The following is a 26072-nucleotide window of genomic DNA, read 5'->3' as shown; positions in this document are numbered from 1 at the left end:
TGAAAGTCAATTCTCTGGGTGACTCTTATTAACGCAATTTAAATGAGCAGAATACATGAAGAGACATTGCACCATAAATTGCAGACAAAGTGCTTTATTGTTTTGAGCAATGCTTATGGAATGGAGTGTATATCGGTTTACATCATAACACATGAGACAGCCTCCCCTTTGGTTACCCTCAACAATATCCGTGAGTGTGATGCAGATTACCAGCGATTCTCCATCACTTCTATTACCTTCACTATCTAGATTAAAACAGTCACAAACTAGGGGATTTTTTTTTTCTTTCAATAAGCCTGTAAACCTGCATATTCAAATAAAATCCAGCCGTTCACGTCATCCTTTAATGTTTAGAAAATAAAAATCGAATTACTAAAAAATACATGACATTTCCCCCCCAAAGCTTATGTGATGAGTGCATCAATGAACACATTGAGCAAAATGCTTTTGGCAAATGAAGAACATGGTGGAGGGCTTTTGAAGAAGGCGTAAAGTGAAGCTGTATCTTATAGCACTTTCCACATTTAGTGAAATCACATATACATCGCTGCGTGTGAATCCAGTATTAGAAGCTGAAGCGATGCTCTGATGACACTATCAAAGTCTACCGCTAAAACAGCCTCTTTTGTCATGCCCATGTTGTTGTTGTTTTGTTCTTTGCGAATATTATAACCAAGACGACAAGGGTTTGTTTTCTTACCCAATGAGAACAATAAAAAAAATTCTTATTTTCCCTGTGCAATGGTTTCCCAAGGGCACAAACAGCGCTCAGTTTATTAGGAAAATGAAACACTAACCAAAGACGCTGTAACATTGGTGCCGAATAATACTTCCAGATAAAAATGCTTTGAGAAAGCCCGAACACAATTTACAATTAACACTATAACAAGAGCCACACCTACTCATATCAACAAATTCACAATGCACACTCTTGTCCAAAAGGCTTTGCACATAGAATTAGCCGGTCAAGAAGAAATTGTGACCTTTTCAGTGTTGTGTTGTTGTGAACAGAAAGTATATGTGTTGTATTCGTTTGAAGAAACAGCACATTTTAAAACATCAAAACACCCACAAAAACAAAAAAAACAAAAAAAAAAACACTGAAAAATCTTTTTTTTCTTTTTTTTTTTAAACAACCACCCTAATATTAGAAAATAACATTTTACTTCTGTTTGAAAAAAAAAAAAAAAAAGATTAAAAAATACAGAATTAAATAATTTGGAGTAAAAAGGCACGACTCTTGCACAGTGTATACATTGAAAACACAGTATAAAGCAGGTATGGGACCATCTTAAAAAAATAGACCTGGGGTGGGGGAATGGGGAGTTTAGGGCAAGGAAGAAAAAAAAAAGAAGAAAAAAATTGTATGACCAAGCATGGAATATACACCATCTCTGGGCTAAACCAGACTGAACACTAAAAATAATGCAACATGCATTTTTTTCTCTTTTTCCTTTCTTTTTTAGACAGTACTTGTGTTGTAGGATTTTAACATTCTTCATTTATCAGAACACTTTTACCAAATCACACACAGAGAGGTGCTTTAAAATTCTGGTGGATTAAAATTCTATGTAAAAATATGTGCAAGTGATCAAAAAGTCTAAACCAACATAGGATGAGGCGGCTTTTTCTTTGAATTAGAAAAGTTAAGGAACAAACGTTAATCTCTAAGTCATATTACCTGCTTCTAATTCAATGCCATTTATAAAAGTATTCTCCTCCGTTACAGGTATTATGTTTCCCTTGTAAATACCACTGCTGAACCAACAGGATTCCGTGAACATTTTGGTTCCATTCATAATGTGCAAAATATACAACGTTTCATCTATGTTGCTGCCAATTTGAACGTTCAAAAGAATTTCGAACAAAACTCACAAGACATAAACAATAAAAAAAAAAATGAAACAATGTTTTAAAAAGAAGAAAAAAAAAAAATACACAAAGCACCCCTTCCCCAAACCTCCATGGAATACTGAAACAACACAAAACGGTGTGTCCTGGTACGATGCAAGAGGTAAACTATGTTTTGTTGCTGAGAACAAGCGTATGCGTGAGAACACGTGAAACTGCAAGGCTGCGTTGAACAGTGCCTCATAGTGCTATCGTTGCAGCTCGTAACAGACCGAGTGATCCTAATAAAAAGTGCAACAGTTTAAGGTGCTGATGGCAACTGAATCACTAATGTAACAGAATTCACTGATGACTGAAGAGAAACCACTGATCCTGCTGCCTCAGTGTCTTCATTCTCCCTCCTGTCAAGTTGCTGCAAAACGAAATGAAAAAAACAAAAAACAAAAACAAACAAACAAAAAACAAATACCTACCAGAACCTTCGCCTCCATTTCAAACGCGTTTGCCTCAGAACACTGAAGGAACATGCAAAACAGTCAGATTCATCTGTCTGTCCACACAAGGCAAGTAGGGGGCGATGGGTCCTCCTTTTGTAAATGGCTCAAAGAGCGTTTCTTGTTAGTCTGTCCAGAGCAGGAAGAGGACTGTGCGAGTAAGGAGAGTTAGTGAGCGGGGTGCCGTGGGGTCAAGTGCTTCAGGTGCCTCTCTGCGAAGCTGTTGACCTCAGGACGGGCAGCCGAGGGCTGCGTGATGTGAGTTCGGGTAGGGGTGTGATGAAATGAGAAGTTCTGTTTTGGCCTCCTTATCCAGAGACACAATTCTACTAACTGAGCCGCACATCATCACATGCGCTCTCTTTCCTCTCTCCGTCCTCTTCCACTTTAAAAGGCAAGAAAAGTATCAAACGGAACAAACAAGAAAAAGGGGCATGCAGAAGAAAGCAGTAAAAAGCCCTATCCCCCCCAAAAAGGTGTAACTGTTGTCCTTTTCCATCACTCTCATGGTCCCACAAAAACAAAGAACGAATAGATGAAAATCAAAATGTAAACGAATGGTGGTTGTAGCTGCTGTAGGGGTGCCCCCCTGTGGCAGAGCAGGCGAGTGAGTGAACTACACCCCTCCGCTGGCGTCCCTCTTCATCCCTGTGGACTCAACTCAGCTGCCTCGGACTAGGGCAGAATGGTAGTGATGAAATCATAGAATCTCTTCGAGTACTGCTCTGGGTTCACGGTGGAAATCTCTGCCCCAGCCTTCGACAAAAAAACAAAACAAAAACAAAAAAAGCAGGAGGTTGATGCCTTGATAAAAGCTAGAAAGGTTTCAGTCATGCATGCATGATGAATGAGATGACAGAGAAATACCTGAAATAAGCCTCTGTACAGTACTTTTGGTACATGTTAAAAAAGTATTTTTTGGTTAATGATGTTTCTTCTATCCATTCTTACAATGTAAAAATGTTAGCAATTTTTTAAAGTAAAAACCTGTTATTTAGTTATGTTACCTTACCCTACACATCGAACAATTGAAGAGTTCAGATGCAAAAGCCTCTAAGTGCCATCTGAAATTTTCTTCTAGAATGATCATTTTGATCAAGCTCGTATATTTAAGTTCAGTAATTTCACTTGAATGACAATAAATAGGTCATTTTCATTGCCAATTAAGTGAAATTACTGAACTTAAATATACAAGCTTGATAAAAATGATCATTCTAGAAGAAAATTTCAGATGGCACTTAGAGGCTTTTGCATCTGAACTCTTCAATTGTAAATGGTTTAACATCACATCATGTCATTTTACTCTTAAACACTGTCAAATGTATGGTTTGAAGATGTAAAATCTAAGAATTGTCTTAATTTATGGTAAAAAAATTAAATAAACAGTAAAATGACATTCCCAGAAGTCCCTGCCACATATAACTAAAATATATATTTAACATAAATATATTTTGTTTATTCTTATTTTTGTTATTGGTAATGTACATCATGGTGTTTTTGTCTTGAATTTTCTGCTATTTAGTGAATGTTTATTGCATTCTTTAAATGTCATGTTTTACCCTGCTGGTGTTTTGTGTTTGTGTGTGTGACCCTGACTGTGCACCGTATATATATCTGGCTCAAATATTAGCCATGTTTTATAGGATGAATTCTTAATCATTATTCGATTTTACCACCTGTATTATTACACTGCAGTACATTTTTAAGGTAAAAAGCAGATTTTGGTACTTCAAGTAACTTGGTATATTAATATTATAACTTAATGAAATGCACAGTTATAAGTTGTAAAATAAACAGGCACCAACATGCCATCCCATAATACCAGAAGCATTGTCAATGTTGTTTTACAGTTTCTAGCTGCCGCTTTTTTAACATAAATTTAACAGAATTTTTTTTTATAGTGATATAGCTCTACGTATGAATAAAATGACACTTAAAATGTTACAAAAATAAATGAATAATTTAATTAGTTTTAAAGCACTCACCCCATGCTTTACCGTCTTGGCTGCATGAGCAGCCTTTTTCTTGGCATCATAATGCTGCAGGATGTCAATAACAGCCATAAAATACACCTCCTTTCTGGGAGAATCTGGGGGAAAAAAGGTTTGCAATACATTTTCATAATGTGACATAGTACAGAAAAAAGTAGGATGGGTCTTCGCTTATCAATCATGAATTGATTTGATTTGATTGTGAATGGTGGCCATTACATACCAGCAGGGAGACAGAACATAATGTTTGACTATTAATATTATTTTCACCACCTGCCTTATTACATTTTGATAAAAACTTAGAAGACTTTTATTTTAAGAATATCATGCATGGATGAAGCACAATAACCACAGGAACATGCATTCAAAAAAGGGTAATAGGGCCAATTTTGATTTCATTCTACTTTAAGGTCCTCATATAAACAAAATGAAATGATTTGGTATAAAGCATATGTCCAATAAAGCAATAAGCCCCGTGAAGCCATAGTCTACAGTGTATTTAGAACAGCTAAAATACATTGTTAGGTACAACGCAGCGTCCTCTTAGCTGTTCTAAATTCACGGTAGACTATGGCTTCACGGGGCTTATTGCTTTTAAGAAACGGTTAGTCCATAAAAATATTTATTTTAATGAGGTCACAGGTGTATGTTTGTAGAGTCATTTACAGTGGCTTCGAATGCTGCTCAAACTGTTTATCATACACAGTGGAATATCTTCACAGGACCCATTTCAATAAGACAGCACATAAGCTTCTTTCTTCACTCACTGTCATGGCTTTTGATGGCATAGACGTCAATACTGGGGTCGAAGTCTCCCGGTGAGAGTGGTTTAGAGCTGTCTAAGGTGTTACTGGGACTGTCAGGAGGCGTCCCAACAATCCCTCCATCACTCTCTCCTTCCTCATCTCCCTCATTATCCTCACTTTCCACCTCCTCTTGTTCTGCCCTCTCCACGTCATGGATCCCAACCAGAAGACTGTAGTCCATCAACTTCAGCAAGGCAAGGAACTAGACAGAGATAGAATGAAGACAACAGATGGATAGTAGAAGGAGAGAGGAAGTGCACAAGATAAATATATCATTGTGTCCGTACCAGGCAGACAGAGTGAAAAAGCAAATTCTTCTAAATCATTTACCTCCACATCCTTTCGAAGCTTGTCGAGGAAGGTTTTCTTACTTTCCTCGTCAATGTATATTTTCTGTCCATCATTGATGAAGTCATTGTCTTTGTACGTAGGGAGTTCTTTAGCCTGGTAGAGAAACAACATTTAGTGTGCTAAAGATACTCATAAGAGATTCATCATTAACATTCAAATAAATTCAGATCCTGATACCCTGGTCATGTCATGTAATATCATGCAGCACACCAGGGGGGGCTCTAGATTCACAATAAAGAGGCTGTTTGGTGCGTTCAGCAGCATGTAGTGTCAAGGGACCCTCATAGGAACAAATGAGGCAAGCGGTCTGACAGTTTGGCTGATTTAGCTGATCTACATTTGTGTTTAGAGATATTCAGAATGGCCTATGAAAGAAATGAGCTTTAAACAGAGTTAAAGATGTATGTAGCTACAATGCATTGACATTAATGTAGACCCGCCAACACCAAAATCAGCTGCGACTCAATATGATTCAGCTGTAAGTAATTATTACTCACTACTACTTAATAATTAAGTAATAACTTTTTATGGCTTGTTCGAACTAATGAAAATGAATGCGGCCGAAAATATGTCCTCCGGGGTGATTAGACCTCCAGAATGAACACACTCCAGCAATTCTCTGTAATTAGCTCATTTGGTAGCCTTGCTCCAGACTCCAGTAAATACCATATTAATGGACTTTAACAGCCTCTACCGTTTGCAGATTTCCCAACTTTTAAAAAGCAAACATACACCTATCAAACTGTTGTGAAATCTAGGTAAATCATTGATAGTTGAAGTGTGCTCTGCTGGTGGGTTGAAGAACATTAGAAAAGGTTGAGAAAAGCGCTTCAAACCAGACAACAATATAAGTGCACACTAAAAGTGAACAGACATTAGGGCACTGATGAAATAGTTTGCATTCATTACAGATTTATACACGTCCCCAATCTTATCATGTGAGATTCATCTGTATATGTTATTCCAAAGACAACCAAATTTGAACCTCTGAAACAAATTTTTGGTCTCCAAGCCATTTTTCAACCTCTACCTTCCAAACACCAGTCAAAGAGATCACTTTTCGAGAGTTAATAGTTTTCTGAATTATAAAAATTGACCTTAAAATTGAGGTAATGGACTTGAACCTGATAGGCAGGCAGGGATGGAGCGAAAGGAGAAATATTTAACCTGTTGCAGGACTGAATCACACAGTATAAGGCAGCATAGTTCATTTGTTTCTTTCTTTGTCATACCAGCTTCTATGGTTATTTTCATGGTGAAAAAAAACCCTAAAGACAAGATCTATCTTCTAAAAAAAACAAACAAACAAAAAAGTTAAAAACCGATTCTAGGTCGACTGCCAGCATACCATGGCTTGAGACGAGAACTCGAAACCAGTGAGAGAGGATAATCTGATGTGCGATTAGGGAGAAATGGCTCTTGCTTGCTTTACGACTGTGTTTGACTTTACTTTTATGTGGAAAAAAAAGTATTCATGGCCAGTAAACTTCACAAAAGTATATTAATGATTCAAATCATTGTGTGAATAATACAATTATGCATTGAAGCAAAACCAGAAAATATAAATATTTGTCTTTGCAAATATTTCTGAGAAAGTTACTTCAAAGTCCACATTTGCACCGACATGTACAGGCGCAATAATAAACAAAAAAAAGAGGCTGTTCTCAGAAAACAGAGCATGTGAAGAAAATGAACCTTTCTTTCTATTCCTCTTCATGACTTGGCCAGGAAACAAGCAGCTTAATGGCTGCTAAAACAGGGAGTCCTCTGAGAAGGGAGTGAAGCCTTATATCCTATAGCCTATATGTGGGACACAGGGCTGACAGTGATGGCCAGTATCCCTGTTAAGCAGTGACCTTAAATTGGCACAGTTTCAACAGTCATGTGTAAAGCTGCCTTTGGCCTGTAATAGAACAGCAGCAGGTTCAGCATTTATTCAAAGAGCCGAGAATAAATAGGAAAGGACTGTATTCATAATCCATGTGGCAGATGAGAGACTGCAAAAAATTATTTCCTTAATCAGCATTTTGGTCTTGTTTTTCTAATGTAAATACCTAAACATTTTTAACAGCCAGATAATTGACTTGAGATGCAAAACTGTGCGTGGTAAAACTGAATAAGACTAGTTTTTAGAATATATATTATTAGAACATATTATAATTCCATTTAATATTCCATTTAAAATCTGATTCATATAATTTGCCATATGTAAGAACAACAAAGATATTTTCTCTGAAATCAAGGCTCTTTTGACAAAGATGCTGATTAAGGAATTTATTATTTTTAATCCTTGGCTGATTCTCTTTATTTAAAATCTCTTTAAAATTTGGCTATTAAAAATTCAATTGTTAAAAAAAATTACATTTGTTTAATACAAAGACACATGAAATTACAAGGATTAATGGCTAACTGTTAACATATTTCTTCTTTGTTAAGTTCTAGTACCTTCTGATGACTAAGACGCAAACAGTCTGTCATTAATTCATCCTTTTTTATTTACATTCGCAGTGATGCCACTGCAGCTTACAGCTTGGTGTAATCTCCATAGCTTAAAAAAGCACCATGGACTTTGCTTCACCTTGACACACTAAGTATAGGATAGATCTACATCTGCGCACCCGATAATCACAGACGCTCTAAAATCAGCACGCCTCACTCTTATACACACTCTCTGCTTCGCTGTAAATTAAGGTGCTCGAAGTGACAAATGATTAGCCACTACAGAATGAACCATCTTTAACAAACACACAAACAACAAAGAGACTTGACATGCAATATACTCTGAACACAGAAAACTATTCTTGACTGACACAGGGAAAGATATATATATATTTATATGAAGAGTTCAGATGCAGAAGCCTCTAAGTGCCATCTGAAATTTTCTTATAGAATGATCATTTTTATCAAGCTCGTATTTTTAAGTTCAGTAATTTCACTTAAATGACAATTAATAGGTAATTTTCATTGCCATTTAATTGAAATTACTGAATTTAAAAATATGAGCTTGATAAAAATGATCATTCTATAAGAAAATTTCAGATGGCACTTAGAGGCTTTTGCATCTGAACTCTTCATATATATATATATATATATATATATATATATATATATATATATATATGCAATACGTTTATTTTATATATATACAGTATATAAAGGAAAACATATTGCTTTCCCTTCAGAATTTAGTTCGAGTTTGAGGGTGAAACTGACCTTTTCTTTGTCACTTGCCTCTCTGGCAACGGTAGATCCCTACATAGAAGAAAAATTTAAACATGTCAAACCATATAATCATCATCTCGCTTGACTTTTCCACTCATTTTTCTGAATCCTTACCTTCAGGTCATATTTCTTATACACAGACAACCGATGGCTGAATACGTTGCGTGTGACTATCATATAAGTCTCGTCTCCATCTACAGTGAGGCGGTACATGCCTAAGAACTGTGGCAGCAGTGTGGTACCATGAAATTCCACGATATACTGCAGCGAGAAAAGTACTTATAACCATCTGGCTCATTATAAATGTGCATGTAAATTTAAAAATGATTGGTAAAACATCAATCAAATGTATATAGCGCTTGTATAGGAAATGTATGAGCTTTTGTGTTCGCACCTGGTGGTACTTCTTGAGAATGTTGTGCATCTCAGCCACGTCCTCGCTGCTTATGGTCTTGACGACGTACCTCTTGTCGTAGGAGGTGTGGAAGCGAGCACCACTACGACCCTGAGCTTCACTGACGAGGGGCGCGCTACGGGTCAAAGAGTTCTGCCAACACACATAGAAAAGAAGAAGATGTCTTGGCATACACAATAAACACAAAAATAGATGCAACTGACAGGTCTTGCACTCATTTACACATGAAGTGAGATCTCAACATCATCACACTGAATTAGAAATCAAAAGTAGAAAAGTTGAAACAGACAGTTGTTTTTATTCTAATTTCTCTTACCATCTTTAACTAGCATCTGTTCAACTTTGCATTTATTTACACATTTTCTTTAGGCACACTTTGGCAACCACCAATGTTTATTAGTAACTGATTAACACCATAAAATTGTGGATCTATAAAGCGGTAGTTTTTCCCCTTTTTCACACAATCTGGCCCTGCTACACATTACAGTTCTGAGCCAGAAAAATCAGCTGTACAGCACACACCTGCTCTTTTTGATCCAGGAACCACTAATGTAATTATCCAGAAAGCAAGATGATGTAATTACCATAAAAGTTTGCTGCTTAGTATTTTTTGTGGAAAGCATAATATTTTTTCCAGGAGTCTTCAATGAATAGAAACTTCAAAAGAACGCATCCATGATAGTCACATCGCAGGATGTGCAATGTAGTATAGGGTTCGTAGTTGATCGGTGATCCGTAGGGGTCAGCTGCCCCCTGGCTCGGAACGCATGAGATTTGCAGATTAATTGCAAAGTTTAACCATCATAGAGTGACAGTTTATCATTTGCATGCGTTATTAAGTCCTGTCAGTTTAAACATCAAGTGCAAGAACTCGCGCACTGTTTTGTGCGCACACAGAGCCACGCAGACAGCAAGTGAAGTTTTGTGAACACCGAATTATCTTCCCTTTCTTATCTATTTGTGCTTGAACGGACTTGTGCATGGAAAATTAAGTCAAAATGCCCGTCTCGGCGAGTTTCCACATAAACGCAGTCGGTATTGGATACATGCATTCTATTGAATACAGTTTGTCACCAAAGTTAATCAAACAACAAAAGAGAAAGAGAAAATCACTTTTGTAGCTTTAACAAAGATAAACAGTGCTATTTTACATTTGATTATACAATGTCTGTACCTGAATAGTTAATTTACCTGAAAATATAAAGCACTGCTTATTTCATCTGTGTCTTTGTTCTATTGTATTCAGATGCTTGTAACAGGTTTATTATTTTCAATGCAGAATGCAGATGCACTACCCTAAATAAATACTCTAATCATCCTAGAATGATTAAATCTTTACAAATAGAGCTATTCAAATCATCAGGTGAAATTGTTTTCATTCCGCAGAAAAACGAAATATCGCAATGACAGTTTTTTCCAATATCGTGGCGCCCTAATGCACAGCATGAGACTGTGATGCTGATTGCTGCATGTTTGTTTGCGGGCAGTTTAAGTAGTCAGTCAGTTATGCTATGCCGAAAGTTCTGAAGTTCAAGTTCTGAAAGAGGTTGACAGAACTCACCACTGAGCACTGGCTCTCATGGAAAAAGGGTATGTGAGCTTTACTGTAATCGCCCTGCCCACCAACACATGACCACTTAGATGTAGACACAGCTATTTTTCAACTGCCCTTGTGTCTGTACCAATTTCAGGGGAAAAAAAAGCTCAAAAAGCTCATCGTGGACACGGAGCACATGAAAAGACCGGAGGGTCTCTGCTCAGTGAGGGTGAGTGACGAGTACAGCTTCACTGAGCAGCTCTACGTACATTTCCAAGGTCTGCTACCTCAAACATGTAACATACACACCCACACATATTCCTATCGCCTCTTTGATGCGTCTCAGTTCCTCAAATCTATGTGGTTGGATTTCCTCATAGATACCCTCACCGTATTCACCAAGTATACTCATTAAACACAAAACCAAAAGCAGGATATGAGATTTTGAAAGGCTTCCCAGGCTGAGTCATGCGGGTTAGGGCCTGTAGCTGTTCAGCTGATGGCTCATTCCGCAGGGAAGTGGTGCACAGATGGGCTGAAAATAGTGATGATGAGGCAGGTAGCTGTCAGAGGACGCAGGGCGGACTGAAAAAACCACACAGCTAGGAAATCATAGCGGGATTAAGCTAGATTTGTATTACAAAACAGCTGTTATCATGCAGGTAGTTTTGCATAGCCAGACTTTTGACTTGCGGCATAACGTCTGGTCCCAAGTATCGCCCACTTATGACCAACATGAAAAGCTGTCCTAAACTAGCCTAATTATATAGGGTAGTGGTTCTCAAAATGTTTTACTCCAAGGCCTCACATTGTCCACAATAACTCTTTCAGTCGTTCTTGACTTCCTGGATAATGATTTTGAAAAATAATTGTAAATTTTTTTTGTTTAGATTAAAGATTAGTATATTCATAATAAAAATGCTCATGGATTTTATTCATTTACATTGTCAGAGCTAGAAAATACATTTTTAAAATGACGCTAGCTCATATATCCAGGTTTTTCGAGCAACAGTTGTCGAGGGCGGATCAAGAAATATCTTGATTTGTAGTTGTTTTGGCTTTTTTCAATGCTTATTTTGTCTGGTTTTAAGTTATTTTAACTCATCTTGAGAACCACTGTTATAGGTGTCCTTAAAATTGCTTAGCTGATTTTGAAAATATGTAGTTGTATGTACACATTTCTAAATTTGCTAAATGTGGTGCTTGTCTTAGTGCAATAAAGGTTTCATTCGTCTCTGATGCATAACATAGGAAGCCTAGACTATGGTAAACTTCCAGTAAACAGCTCGTACCGAACATCTCTAATCAAGACCATAAAATAAGCAGCACATTCTGGGAAGCTGATGTTTTTTTGTATGTGTCAGGGTTACAGTCATAATGTAATGCCTTTTAAACCCACACAAGCAGACATGGAGCTCTAACCAAGACCCTGAGCTCTAACTGATTACAGTGAAACGCAAAGGCATATCTTCCTCATTAGCCAAAATTAGAAATGTTGAGAAAAGCCCTTCTGCCTAATGCACACTGATTGCGACTATTCTTGCTAAAAAAGGTATTTTCTTCTATGAAAGGGATATAGGGAGAGGGATATGAAGGCAATTAAGAACATTTGAACGTGGGAGGCTGGAGGATGCAAGAACAGCTCTGACATTACTGTGTTATTATGGGGAATAATGGTCTTCATTACGACAGCAAATCGAGTGGTTAATGACTAAATTACTTCTTGGTAATTATGGGCTTTTCTCACAGAGACCTCAATCTATTTGGCATTGTTTAGTAGGGAGTACACTGGTGTTTTGTGTTATTCAAATGCATATTACGCTGTGGTTTTAAGACACTGAACGTGACACCTTGGATCATTTCTCTCTGTTTCACAAAGCTTACCTGGAAGTCCTGGTCATCGATGTTGAACCTCTCTCTCAAATTACGGAAAACAAGAGGGCAATACTCCTTGAATTTAAAATGGCTTGGCATATTCTCTCTGAAAAGCAAAGCAGCAAAGAGATAAAAGTGAAAACACCAAATAAACATGTCTAAAGTTGGCTGGGTCAATCTCACAAAGAAAAGTCAGTCATTTCTATATTTACAATGAAACGGAAGATACGAGTCTTCTCTAGAGTGACGAATATCAGAGTGAAACAAATGAAGAAAAAAATGCAGGGATATTTTGTCAATCGGGAACTGAGTGCAGCAACGATGACATATTTTTGTAGGCAAACACAGAAGTTAGCATCACACTGGTTCCCTCGACAAAAAACCCAATATGGTTTTTCCAAAAAAAGTTTAAATTGTCGCAAGAAATACACTCTGCGGTCGCTCGACTTCAACATCACCACCACCATAACCAAGCTTCTCACAAATATTTCAATCTTTATAGTAAAAATAATTTTCTCTGAAAGTGTGAGTTAGAATAGTTAGCAAGAGTGCGATTATAAACACAACAAGGCTGTGAAAGCAGATTAGTGCGTAGATTAGTTAACTGTTCGGTGTGATGGCGTTTAATGTCCCTGACAACATGATTTAGCAACTGCCTTTTTTAAGACACGTAAAAGCTTGTGTTCACCACAGACCACCTTATTTCAGGCTTTTAACCAAAATTAAACCATTAAAAAAAACATTGACTTCGGGATGGTGGAACTTCGGAAGTGCTTATTTCGGCCTACAAAAATACATCATCCCTGCAGCACTCTATTGATTGGATGTTTGTGGGTTGCTACTGCTGTGATCTCATGTGAGTGACAGGTTGTCCCGCCCTCACACCAGTAAACACGTCGTTGTAAGAGGGAGGGGAAGATTTTTTGGATTAAAGAATACGAGAGCATGTGAAAACCCCCCCAAAAAACATGATGTGCATGTATAAGTCATTTATAATAAATACTGCAAAATTCCATTAATCCATTGATTTGATGGTGACTATATATTATACCATTACAGTACTAAGAATTTTTCTTATGATATATGATTCAGACATGTTCTTTCATGAGATTCACCTCTCTTATAACACATGATTAAAAGTTGGATCATAGCAATTGAGAATGGGGAACAGTGAAAAGTTTGAGAGGAACTCACTTGTTGAAAAGGTGGTTGTCCACTTTAATCTTAGAGTAGGCTTTGAAGTCATCAGGCATAAGCATGATGGGGATCTGAACATGGCTCAACTCATTTATCTAGAGAGAAGGAAAGAGATTCAGTTACTGGTTACTTGTTCAGGGTTTGAATCTTTAAATGGGAGTCAAATGTAGAGGTCACCCAATATGGGCAAGGAAACGTATGACCAATACCAATATCTTGAGAGTAGGGCAGCCTATAAAAATATACATATAATAGGCTACAATTTAAAATATGAGATGTAAAAAACTTATGAAAAATATTTTATAGAATATTACTATATAATTAAATAAATAAAAAAATGTTTTGTTTTTTTTTTAAATCACAGACAAAGCTGGGTGTGGTTAACTGCAGATGCTGATGAAATAATAATAAAATGGCCAAGTACTGTATCAGCTGATTAAACAGTCTGTTGGCTATCATTAAACTACAAAATCCTAACATTTGAAAACTTGCTACCAGTCACTTCACACACATGCTTTAAAAACCGCACATTTTTATGCGATTAACATAATTGACACTGAACCAATTAATGCACACAAACAGTAGGTTCTGAGATGTGCTGGGTACAGGAACACATCAGTGTGAGTGATGTGTTCTGCTCATCAGAGGGCGATATCTCTGTGACACAATGCACTGTTTTGCTCTGCTCAGGATCTAAAACAATGTACTAATTCAACAGTCATCAGTTCCTGCTTTGCACAGTTTGCTCTTGTGAAAACAACACTTGTAATAAAACTGTAATAACGGAAACTGCTGCATTGTGAGAAGTGGGAATTTAAAACTGCTGTGGATAGTTTTCATCCCAACAAAGAGATCTGGTGACTCATAGGTTCTTTCCCTCTATTAAGAAATAAATAAATAACAATAGCACTAACTAAACTCAAGAGGACTGCAGAAGGCTTTCATTACTGTGATATATTTGTTTGTTTGAGGATGTGAATGTACTAGGATAATTATAAGCCGTCAAATAGGCATGAAGCACCATGGGAGATCAAAGATTATGTTTGACAATCTCGGCGGAAACAGACAATAATAAATATATATATACTGTAAAAATAAAATAAAAAAAGAACAAATAAACAGGGATACACCGCTTTTAAAATTCTGGCTGATAATTATTTTCATGTTAAGGCCAATAACCAATAAATGGCTGACATTAAATAGCTGCTATTTTGATACTATGATACTATTTTGTATAAATAAATCAAATTAGAAATGAAATCAATCCGTTTAAATTGGGCATTACAAAGTCTAAACGTTAAGTATAAAACAAATTATATTTATTTTTCATATTGTATTGATTTGCTAAAGATTATGTTCACGTTGGTCGATAATATAATGTGCATCCGTGTAAATAATGTAGAAATATTTACAGGGTGCATGTAAATAAATCTATAAAAATAAAAGGTATAAATAAAAATGAGAGAACATGGAAATGCAACCAAATTGTGTTATCTTCTGACATTCACAGAAGATGGCAGTCATTCAGGATCTCACATAGATCTAAATCAGTAAGAAATGGCTTTTAATCAAGGTGTGATTTACAGCTGATCGCTTCATTTCCTCTGAAAATACATAGTAAAGCAACCAAAGGTCAAAGAAGTTGCATTTATGGGCTCGCTGCCTGTCAGTCAAACCTTTTAACTGAGTTAAGGAGGGAGACAGGTTGTCTTCCAAAACAAGGAGATATTGCATCGACCCACTGTGATGTGACCTCTCAGAGAATGGAGAGCATTGAAGTCTCTAGAGACTTTCCTATTGGCTGGTTGAATGCCAGGCTTTTGGATTTGAAGGGTGTCTCAGAGCCAAATGCACTGTGGGTAAGTGCTACCTATAGGAGGTAGAACGTCTTTTCTTTTTTGAGCAAATGTGATAATACCTCATTTGTTCTGCATGTCAATTTTGAAAAACCTCTTCATGAATGGCACACATTCAAGAGTCAATTATTTGGCTTTCCTTGTGGATATTTATCTTGTTTGTTATAACATAATACAACTGCAATTTAAGACCTATACACTGATGTATAGCTAATTCACCAAGAATGATTATTTCTAAGAATGATAAGAATGCATTGATATATGTAAAATTCTTATATATAATTATAATGCGCTAATAAATAACATATTACCGCATGGACCTGCCATGTTAACGATCTGTTACTGCGTGACTGCCAAGTCTTTTTTTCTGCGGCTATTTAAAATTTGGATGATCAAGCCTATAGTTGACTAACTTTAGTCGACTATTAGGGAGCAGCCAGCCCTACTATTTTATCTAAATAAATGATAAATAAACACTAAAAACTAAAGGCAATCATTTTAAATGCTACAAGTGAATTTAGGCATACTTTAAGTAACCATTAAGTGGCAAAGGTCAAATGATCATGCACGAGTGTCTGAAAACACGTGGAAAACCCTGGCCGCGCCACTTTCTCCTCTTTTCAAAAGTGCTGCCGTTGCCAAGCAATCATGAGCCGCGTTCTCCATGAAGACGAAGAAGTTTCAGCAAAGGATAAACGGTGTAGACGCACCTGGGAAAAACATGAGCACGCTTGTCGCACCTCTACATTTAAAATGACAAACTTGAGCGTGCAAAAGTCGAGACATGTGAACGGCCCCTTAGGTATCTACTGTAGGTATTTAGACCTGCAAAGTGTCACATTACATGCAACCTTAAATAACAGTGACAGACTAGGTCAATATTCCTATTCATGGATTTCATCAGGTCCCTTTCCACAGGTGTATTAATCAAGCACAATGCAGTCTGCATTCATAATCTAGGTGCTTGATTTTATACACCTGTGGAAAGGGACCTGATGAAACCCATGAATATGTTTTTTCCTTCATTTCTGTCAAAAAGGACATGAGTGGGGTTCCATGGGGAAACCTATGGGCCGATCCGAGCAGGCTTTGGGTTACTGAAAACCTTTACAAGAATGCAAATTGCGAAAGGAAGTCAGGCATTTTAAACAAGGTCACTTGAAACCCTTTAAAACGCCTCTCTCCTGACACAAGCAAGTGTAAAGAGGCTGTAATGCATGCTGTGGTTACTGCTTAGTGAGTTAGGCTCATCTTTCACGCTGTGGTCAGAAATTAGGCTATGCTAAAGCCCTATAGGTAAGAAGAGCACATTTAGGAAGAAATTAGGTAAAATTACAACAAAAATGATTCATTTATGGACTTTAAATATGATAAATCTTTTTTAATGTGTTAAAGGAAATTAAATGTCATGAGGAAGCGAAAACTATGAACACAGGAAGCCAATTTCATAAATGTTTATGCCCACTCATCACTAAAACAGAAACTAGTTTTTCTTTAGATTGTGCTGACACAAACCATTCATCCTTTTAATAGAATAGATGGGCTGTCTGACCAAAAGAAACATAACTGCTGCTCCGCCAGGCTGTTGTACACACTATTTATCAAAGATCAAGAGAGCTACAGGCAGAGAGCTGCTGAAGACGGCATGAGTGCCAAGAGAGCATGACACTAAATCACCCACAAACCAAAAGAGTGCTAACCAAAAAGCAAAAGAAAGAGATGAAAATCTCCGTCTCTCAACACCTTTTTCTGACGATGTTTTGTTCTGAACAGAATGTAATAGTGACACAGTAAAGCCAATGTCTTTTTTTCCCCGCAGGATGGGATTAATGCGGTGTTTATTTGAAATGCAATTAAAGCCAAGCGGTGTTGTGAGGGGTTAAGAGGCAACAGGCGCTTGCAGAAACATGTGCGAGCAGGATGAGGTATGAGCTGTGCTTTCTAAAGGACTAAGCCTGTCTACTGGCAATGGTGAAGCAACAGTGAGCGGAAAACGGCTCTCTGTGACCCCACGTCAGCTACAGTAGGGGGCCTTCTCAGTCACTCTCAGCAGCTACAGCCTATTTTGGAGACAAAACCTAGGCCTTTAAAAGGACTATTTACCATATGGACAAATAAGGAACTGTATATGTTCCTTTTTGTGAAACAGTATATCCGACACCTGGGTCTGTGCATATCAATGATAGGCAAAAATAACACTGAAAAGACAAATCATCTCTAAAGGAATTCCTCGGTTTACAATGAAATTTAGAAAATTACAAAGTAAAGGGATATTTCACCCAAAAATGAAAACTCTCACATCATGCTCACCATCAAGTTGTTCCAAACCTGTACGCATTTATTTTTCTTCTGCTAAAAACGGTTATTCAAACAATACTTGTTCAAATGAAAAAGAAAAAAAGTTATTTTGAATCTCTCAGTTTGTATTTTGTCCATACAATGGAAGTCTATGTTAAGAAAAATGGTTTGGTTACCAACATTTTTGTGTTTCACAGAGGAAACAAAATTAATACAGTTTTGGAACAACGTGGTGAGAACATTTTTATTTTAGGCTGAACTATCCTTTAACTGTACACACAGTAAAGGGGTGGTCACACTACACTTTCGTTCCATTGACTTGTGTCAGACCACAAATGCAAACTGATGCGAAAAGTTTAATTCCGAAGTTCAAGTTTGGTGAACTCTGACCTTCAAATTAGAATCATGTGAAGACGTGTGACTAGTAGAAGATTGATACTTCATGGCATGTCCTCTTGGCTGAATTAAAAGAACAATATTTTTGCAGTAAAGTTTGAGTAGATTATACTTTTTTACATTTTGAATGTATAACTATTTGTTATATGTTGAATTCATGTTTATAAAAAAAGACACTGCAGAGCGTGACATCATATCACAACCGTTGCAGTGTTCGAAGAAATTTTGCATGCTCAAAGTCTTGTGTGACTGGCTTAATCCTGAAAAATCGAACGTGTCCACTCAAGATGCCCTCTCTTTAATAAAATAATGAAACAAAAATGTACTTTGCAAAGTAATTTACTGTGTTGTTGTTACATGGAAAACATCTAATGTGAATAAGTGCCCATGCTGGTTTGAAACAAATGTGTCTTTAGCTGCCTAAAAAACAGTTAACCATTGGAGCTGGTAACCTTGATCCAATAAATTCTACTCTGTGAGCCTGTGACGGAGCGTGAGCAGTTTTAGAGACGTTGCACTGCACAAGATTAGAAACTGAGAAACTGGAGTAGACAACATACTCCACTGTCCCACTTTCCACCTACATGCTAGATCCTTTGAGGATTCAGGGATAGTGGCCTAACATTTTCAACAAAGCCAGGAGCAGCTGCACAGGATCTCCTCAACTACCTTCCTCATACTTTAAACAGAAATAACATACAAAGGCGACTGCTTTAGACTCCCCATCGTGCTGAGGCCACGTATAGGTGTTTTACAAGCCTGCAGCAACGGTTTCATTTGTTCAAGAAGTAAGCACTTATCTCATCTCATCGGCCAAGTTTCACACTACCACTTCCTGTTTGTCTCCATGGCAGCGAAGTCAGGTTTTCCGCTACAGAGCTGACAAGCTTGCACTCCATCAGTACAGGAAGCTAAGTTCAGAGAATGCTCATCCTCCTACCAGATGTTTATAAAGCTCTTTGTCTCTAAGCAGTGCATTCATCATAGTGGGGTGTTCGGTATTTCAGCCTCTTGACGTCAACAATGCCTTCATTTATGGCATATGAGCCTATGAGTCTAAAATCAAGTTACAATAACATCTGAAACAGGTTAAAATTATATATTGACAAATTACACAGAAGAGTGTTGATTTGTTGATTTACCTTAAAGGGATAGTTCATCAACAAAATTTAATTCTATCATCATTTACTTGTGCACAACACTGTGGGTGAGTAAACTTTTGGCTTTCTAAATTAAGTGTTGACATGATAATATGTTATATAGGCATAGTTGTAAATCTGTCATCATTTACTCACCCTCATGTCAACATTAAAACTATCCCTAGAACACATTCTCATGTCAACACACTTTGTTTAGAAAACCATTAAAAAAAATTAGGTACAAAAATTGATACAAAAAAAAAGTGTTCTGGAAACTAGGAAGGAATCTATCTAACCAAATGGCTCATTCAAAATTCTTGAAGAAGGCCAAAGAAAAAGCCCTAAAGGTCACATATGACATCTGACCACATGCATTAAACCCTCAGATTCAAGTCATTTCATATAGACACTCTAAAATTAAAGTTCATCAGGTGCTGATACTGAGCTGCTATATTAATGACAGTGGTTAAAAACGAATATATAGCAACAGCAACAAGAATTGTTGTATTAAAACATAGATTTTAGGCAAACCTGACGAAGCATTTAGTGTGTGATCATCTACAATCTGTAAGAACTTTGTTGTAAAGATAGCAGTGAGAATGAGTATGAAAAATGAATGAGGTACATGTTGATCTTGTCCTACTCAAGGCTTAGGTAAATCCATTATGGAAGTCATTCACCTGTGCTGCCCTCCCTCATATGAATAAACTTAGACCCTACACCTGGTATTAAAATGCATTTTGGTTGACTTTTGTTCACTTTCAACCACTTCGAGGGGGAGAGTCAATGGCCGGGTAAATCCATAGGCTTTTTCAGATCTTTCGATCTAATGGATGAAATAAGATCATGCAATTTACATATTAACGCAACCGGAGACAACAGAAACAGCTTTCATTTCTTTTTCAACAGCTTTCATTTCTGCTCTGATATCCGCAAGACCGTGATGAACGAAGTGTGTGAGTGTTAGAAATCAGGAAAAGCGATAGAACATTGTGCTTAGTATGTTTTTCATCTTCAAACCAAACTTGGGTCTCCAGTCGACAGTTTAAATCCTGTCTTGCTACCGCGCTTCACATAATGTTTAGGTGGAGAGCAGATGGTCTTTTGTGGCTGTTCAAACACATTCGGCTACATGAGCGTTTACACAAAGAAAGCTATCCGTTCGAATTTGTTTTCGACTACCTCTGGAAGAGGTCAAAAGTGGACAAGCTCAAAACGTTTTAGACCCTGTTCACACCTTTATTTACCATCATCCACTTGTGGTCCGATTTACCAAAATGCATCTTAATACCAGGTGTAAACAGGGCCTTAGGCAAACTGAATTTGTGTAGGCGTGATAAGCTAAGCCTTGCAAATGAAGAGGAGAATGAGGTGCCTATGGATGAACTGACTATCAATAGTGTTAGTTTTACAGATAAAAATTGTCATGGCGATTAGCAAATCTCTTGTTGAACCTGATACGCCTACAACAAAGTAAATGGCAAATAGTATCCCACGTGTAGTTCAGCAGAAATGCATCTTACTGAGAGAGCATGTGAAAATCATCTGCATGTATTGCCCTAATAAAAGCATTCTGATTGAGCTTTAAAGATTTTGAAGATGATCAGCATTTGCCTTAGGCAGTGTAAAAATAAAATAGTGTGTCTATTTTCCCAGTGCCACAGATTGGCTGCTGAATCTTGAGTATTTTTAGAAACTCCTTATGCAATCCAAACACAGACAGAGCAACTCTTGGTCAGGGCGGGAGAGTCTGGGAAGTATGGAGGGCTTAACAAAGAGAAAAGTAAGAGATAAAGAGATTAAGAGAGAGTAAAGACCTGTACAGAGTAAGCAGAAAGGGGAGGGTGGCAGAACAGCCTAAGTGATTGAGCTGGACTAAAACAACCGCTTCCCACAGTGTTTGATTTCATAATCATCTAAACTGAATATCCCCTTATTAGCATTAATTCTCATATCACTTTCAATGCACATATTAGCCTTTTGTAGACGCACAAAAACAGACAGCTTGAGAACACAAAAGCTGAGGTGCTCCTTGATATGAGACAGAATAATGTTACATTATATTCCCCATTCACTGGTTTGCTAACCAAATTCAAGCATCGTGGTCCTTAGTGGTCAAGAGCCGCTGCTTTTCTGTTTAGTAGTCTGAGCTCAGTGAGGGCCTGCAGCTGCATGCATGATTCATTAGCAGTGTAAGCGCCACAGAGAGCTGCACCAACTACTCCACCCTCAACTTTCTTGACCACATGCTCTCAGAGTTGCTTGATATCTAAAATATCCAACACTAGGTTAAGTTTCAAGGCTTACTTTCAGCCTACAGAATGTAGAAGCGCTGCTTAGCTCCGGTCAGTGGCAGTCAATGCATTTAACTGATGGGGCTGTCACAGATAGGGAAGGATCTGTTCTCCGCTACTCTCTTGTGATTTTTGGCCTCCCCCTCTCCAATTCCATTTGCAGCCCTACAAGACCAAGACCTGACCTCTGCTTTGACCCATGGCACAAAGCACCACGGCTCTCTGTTGATGTTTATATCATGCAAAACAACCCAACAATCGGCTGTGGTTTAAAATTTTAACATAAAACACTTTACAGCTTAAAGTTGGAGTGAAATGGAAATTCACCCTATCTATTTTGAACAATTCATCCATGCATATGTTTTTAGTTTGTAATTTTTTATCAAAATAACTAGTATAATAAAGGTTAATAACTTCATATTCCAGCGAAACTTCTCACTGGTGACATGTCGTCTTCACCTCAATCATCAATGGGAGGGACTCACAAATCATGTTCATGGATAAGGTAATGAAATACAGTTTTGTAACTTATGTTTGATCACAAGATTTTATTTTATTCTAAAGAATAAGCTGAAAGTAACGTAATGTTTAATGCCAACTTATTCCTTTATTTGTCAAATTAAATGGTGGAGTAATGCAGCGCAGTTTTATGTGTTCAAAACATTCATACTAAAAGTACATTTGAACGTACAAACAGCATTTGCAAAAGGCTTACTTATTATTTATGTAGGCTAGAACACATACTGTGTTTAATTACACTGCCATAGACTTGTTAAACAGTTTTAATGCCACAATGATATTGATCCTTGTTTTATTTCTCCTCTTGTCCCAAACTTTTCTTGGATCATTTGATAATTTCTCTGGAGAGATAATAAGATAATAATCTCTGGAGACAGAACCTGCTGCAAACAATAACGAATAATTGTGGTCCATGACAATTAAGCGAAACAACAACAGAGTGGCTTAGATAGAGGTACAACTACTGTGTTACCGTGGTTTCTACGACAGTGAAAGTGGAAACCGAGGATAACGCGAACATGACTCCATTGACGGGCGAAGCAATGAATTCACACTGGTTAAAATTGCTAATTTCTGTGGATATAATCATTGTTGGAAATATGGAAATATTTGGGATAATGCGAGTAGAAAAATGAACAAAATATCTAACTAGTGGTTAATGGTTTTTGGATATTTTTAATATAAATATCTATATTGTGCCTTTAAGACAAGGGATTCAACAATAGGTTATAAAATTCTGGCCATTGAAGATATTAGCCAATATTTACTTTTCATTTTATTACTATTAAAAAATATAATTAGTTAAATAAGCAATTATATTTCATGAATAAAAAACGATGAAGAAACGATTAATGATAAAAGAATCATTTAAAAATTTAATAAATATTTAATAAAAAAATTTAAAAATCCAATGCAAGTTAAGGTTAGATGAGGGCAAAAGTCATCAAAAATATAGGCTAAAAATAGATGGAAAGGGGTGTCCAATTAAATACCTAATAATACTAACCTAACCAATGAACAGAAACAATCAACACTAATATTAAATTCCGCGTGAACCGGAAGTTGCAAACGACTTTTCTCCAGTGTTGTGACGTATTTCCCAGTGAAACGGAATATTGAACAGAGGGCAGAGTTTTACTTTAGTGCTCCTCCTCTCCATCTCTGCTCATAGCAGACTAACGGTTTGAGGAGTGGTTAAGCGTTTCCCAACCCAAGCCGTCAAATCTACATCAGAGAAGGAACGCCATTCCAGACCGGAAGTAACTTTTCAGATTTTGATTAAAGATTACCACGGCAAACAATTTTTTTCTGTGCATTAACTTGCACGGATTCATTTTTCACCACAAGACTAGTAATATGCGCTTACAAAGTAAATAGGGTCAATTTTGATTTCAGTTGAACTTTAATATTAACACATATATATCCTCGTGTACATTTCTGGATACCTTTTCAGTGTTTTGACAATGGGTAGTGAGTGAGTCCATCCATGAATACAAAACAAATAGGCTAGTTGCATTATTTTCATGCCTGGTCTACTGGAACATTTTCTTAAATGTCAACCATACATGCGGGCTACATTTATCTACTGTAAATAAACAAATTAAGCAGAAAAATGACCCTTAAGAATGGTATGTGTGACTGGAAAATAACAAACCTTTATTACATCTCAGACAACTAAACAAATCTACCATTTGGAAAATGTCACCAGACAGTGTAGAGAAACTGAAAAAAAGCTGTATTTCTGAATACCTCCAAATGACATTTTAAGAGACTTTCATGTAGAACACAAAAGGAACACACTGTATGATTGGTCTGAGACAGTTCATTCATAGAGAAACGTCTAACAAACAGCTGGAGGTGAAGACTGTCACACCAAACATAACTGGACAACTTGGGACACCAAGGCATCTAAATACTGCCTCATTACAAAGTACAAGGTACTTTGTACCTCAAAGTACAGTCAAACAGCCATGAATATGAAACACTACCAACTGAAATGTGCAGGCCTATTAGAGAAGCACATCTAGGAGTGTTTCCTCTCCAAAGACAACTAATGGTGCAAACAATAACAGCCAGTATCAGCTGAGATGAGTCTTGCTTCAGTAAACCTCTGAGCTTATCATCTTGCAACCAAAACTTCCAACAGGAAACGATTACTCACCCACAACTCCACGACTGATATAGATATTATTTTGCAACCTCTTTGCATGCACATAAAAGGACATAGAGAACTTACAAATGAGATTCATTACTGCATAAACAACAAATGAAGGCTTTAAACTAGTAGTTTGTATCAATAGGGGCATGTTGGAAGAGTTTTTTTTGACATGAACAATATCCTTAAGTCAACAATTCATTGACAGGTTTGGTTCACATGCTTTAAGAACATGCAACTGCAAATGTTTTAAGGAACAAAACAGAATGTTGTTCAATAAACTTAAGGTTAAGCAACAGAAAATCAAAGCAGACCTCTGATGATCCTGAAGTGCATGGATCCAACAGATGGTGCCAATTGTCGGTTTGCGAGACATAGCCTACTGAACTTCTCTTTCCTCGTTAACTCTAATTCATTGATCAATAACGGACACAAACAAAGAAAAAGACTGCAGGTTTGACTCACCGAATGGTTTATTCCCCACATGAGAACACTGAGCAGAGGGTCGCTGGCACGAAACAGCTTCACTTTCTGAGCCACAAAGTGTTTCTTCTTCGTTTTTGTTTTGCTCGCAAACGATGAGACAGTGTTACCAGCCGAGGCCATTGTTGGTTGTATAACAATAAATTAACTATCACACAGTGACAAGTGCTTTAATTAAGCTAGTGGTGTCCTAACTGTCTCTTAGTAAAATATCATTTGGCATAACGTTCAGTTAGCTAACTAACCGCAGCCAGCTAGCTGTACCAACTCAACTATTAGCTCGCTGGACAGATGAATAACTCGCCAAATGTGCTAAAACAGTCTGCTGTTATATATAACATTAAAGTTAAGAGCAAACCGCGGTGTTATTTTAAGTTCTCGCCCGTAAACTGCAAAAGCTCCTTAAGACTTCATTAGTAAGCCTTCCTTACTTGCTAACTAGCTAGCCTGACAAGCCAGCCTCCCCTCGGGAGCTTTTTTAACACTTCACTTAAAGAAAAACAGTAAAAATACTGACGGATACAACTGAAAATAGAGAACGAAGTGTAATCTGAACGACGTCAGTCTAATTTGAGGAAAAAAGAGCGGGTGGAGAGACATCCACTGCAGCGCTGCTCCATTAGCATGCTAACGCACCCCAGTCAGGCTAAGCCAGCAAATATGTCTCAAGCAAAATCCCACTCCCACTTTCTTTCTTTGTCGTTTGTCTGCCCCGAAAAGATGTTTACTTTTAGACGAAGCCAGTATTCCGAGCGTGGAAAGGGTTCGAGTCTGAATTCGGTGTGAATTTTGTCAGCTATATCTACATTGCTTGAAGTTGGCGTATCCGGCTCATCCGCACTGCCCGACTGAAGGACTGACAGCTACACGCGCGCGCGCACGCACGCACACACAAAACACACACACAAAATTTTGAATTATATCTCAAATCTTTATTTTAATTGAGGTCAATTAAAAGTATTTAGTTTTAGAGAAGGAAAAAAAATTCTTGTTTAGGATAGATAGATAGATAGATAGATAGATAGATAGATAGATAGATAGATAGATAGATAGATAGATAGATAGATAGATAGATAGATAGATAGATAGATAGATTAAAGAGACGTATTGCGCAGGTGCATTTTAGTTGTACTTGAAGATTGGGTTAATTTACCAAAAGTCAAAAACACACTGGGTGGGTGTGTTGTATAGTA

The 26072-nt window shown here is 37.2% G+C and overlaps 1 protein-coding gene across 1 annotated transcript; it reads right to left on the bottom strand.

Annotated features, from left to right (window-relative positions):
- Nucleotides 1-78: 78 nt before the first annotated feature.
- On the bottom strand, nucleotides 79-25749 carry pip4k2aa (phosphatidylinositol-5-phosphate 4-kinase, type II, alpha a). The gene is made up of 10 exons (XM_082183856.1): nucleotides 24862-25749; nucleotides 13737-13834; nucleotides 12552-12648; nucleotides 9110-9262; nucleotides 8830-8976; nucleotides 8707-8745; nucleotides 5473-5586; nucleotides 5104-5344; nucleotides 4331-4434; nucleotides 79-3101 (listed from the first exon to the last, which is right to left on the bottom strand). The coding sequence occupies exons 1-10, from the start codon at nucleotides 25000-25002 to the stop codon at nucleotides 3021-3023; spliced, it is 1215 nt and encodes a 404-aa protein (XP_082039982.1). The 5' UTR covers nucleotides 25003-25749; the 3' UTR covers nucleotides 79-3020.
- Between the last annotated feature and the right edge of the window lie 323 nt (nucleotides 25750-26072).

Source organism: Leuciscus leuciscus, assembly GCF_965113295.1.
Source record: "Leuciscus leuciscus genome assembly, chromosome: 11".
In the NCBI taxonomy this organism is placed as follows: Eukaryota; Metazoa; Chordata; class Actinopteri; order Cypriniformes; family Leuciscidae; genus Leuciscus; species Leuciscus leuciscus.
This window is presented reverse-complemented; position numbering and strand designations above follow the sequence as displayed.

What these genes read in the sequence shown, in the direction of transcription:
- pip4k2aa (XM_082183856.1), bottom strand. Translation starts at nt 25,002, where the DNA reads ATGGCCTCGGCTGGTAACACTGTCTCATCGTTTGCGAGCAAAACAAAA. An exon ending in ATAAGAAATATGACCTGAAG is followed by an intron (nt 8,746 to 8,829) that starts GTAAGGATTCAG and finishes TCTTCTATGTAG; the next exon opens with GGATCTACCGTTGCCAGAGA. An exon ending in TGCCATCAAAAGCCATGACA is followed by an intron (nt 4,435 to 5,103) that starts GTGAGTGAAGAA and finishes TTTTTCCCCCAG; the next exon opens with ATTCTCCCAGAAAGGAGGTG.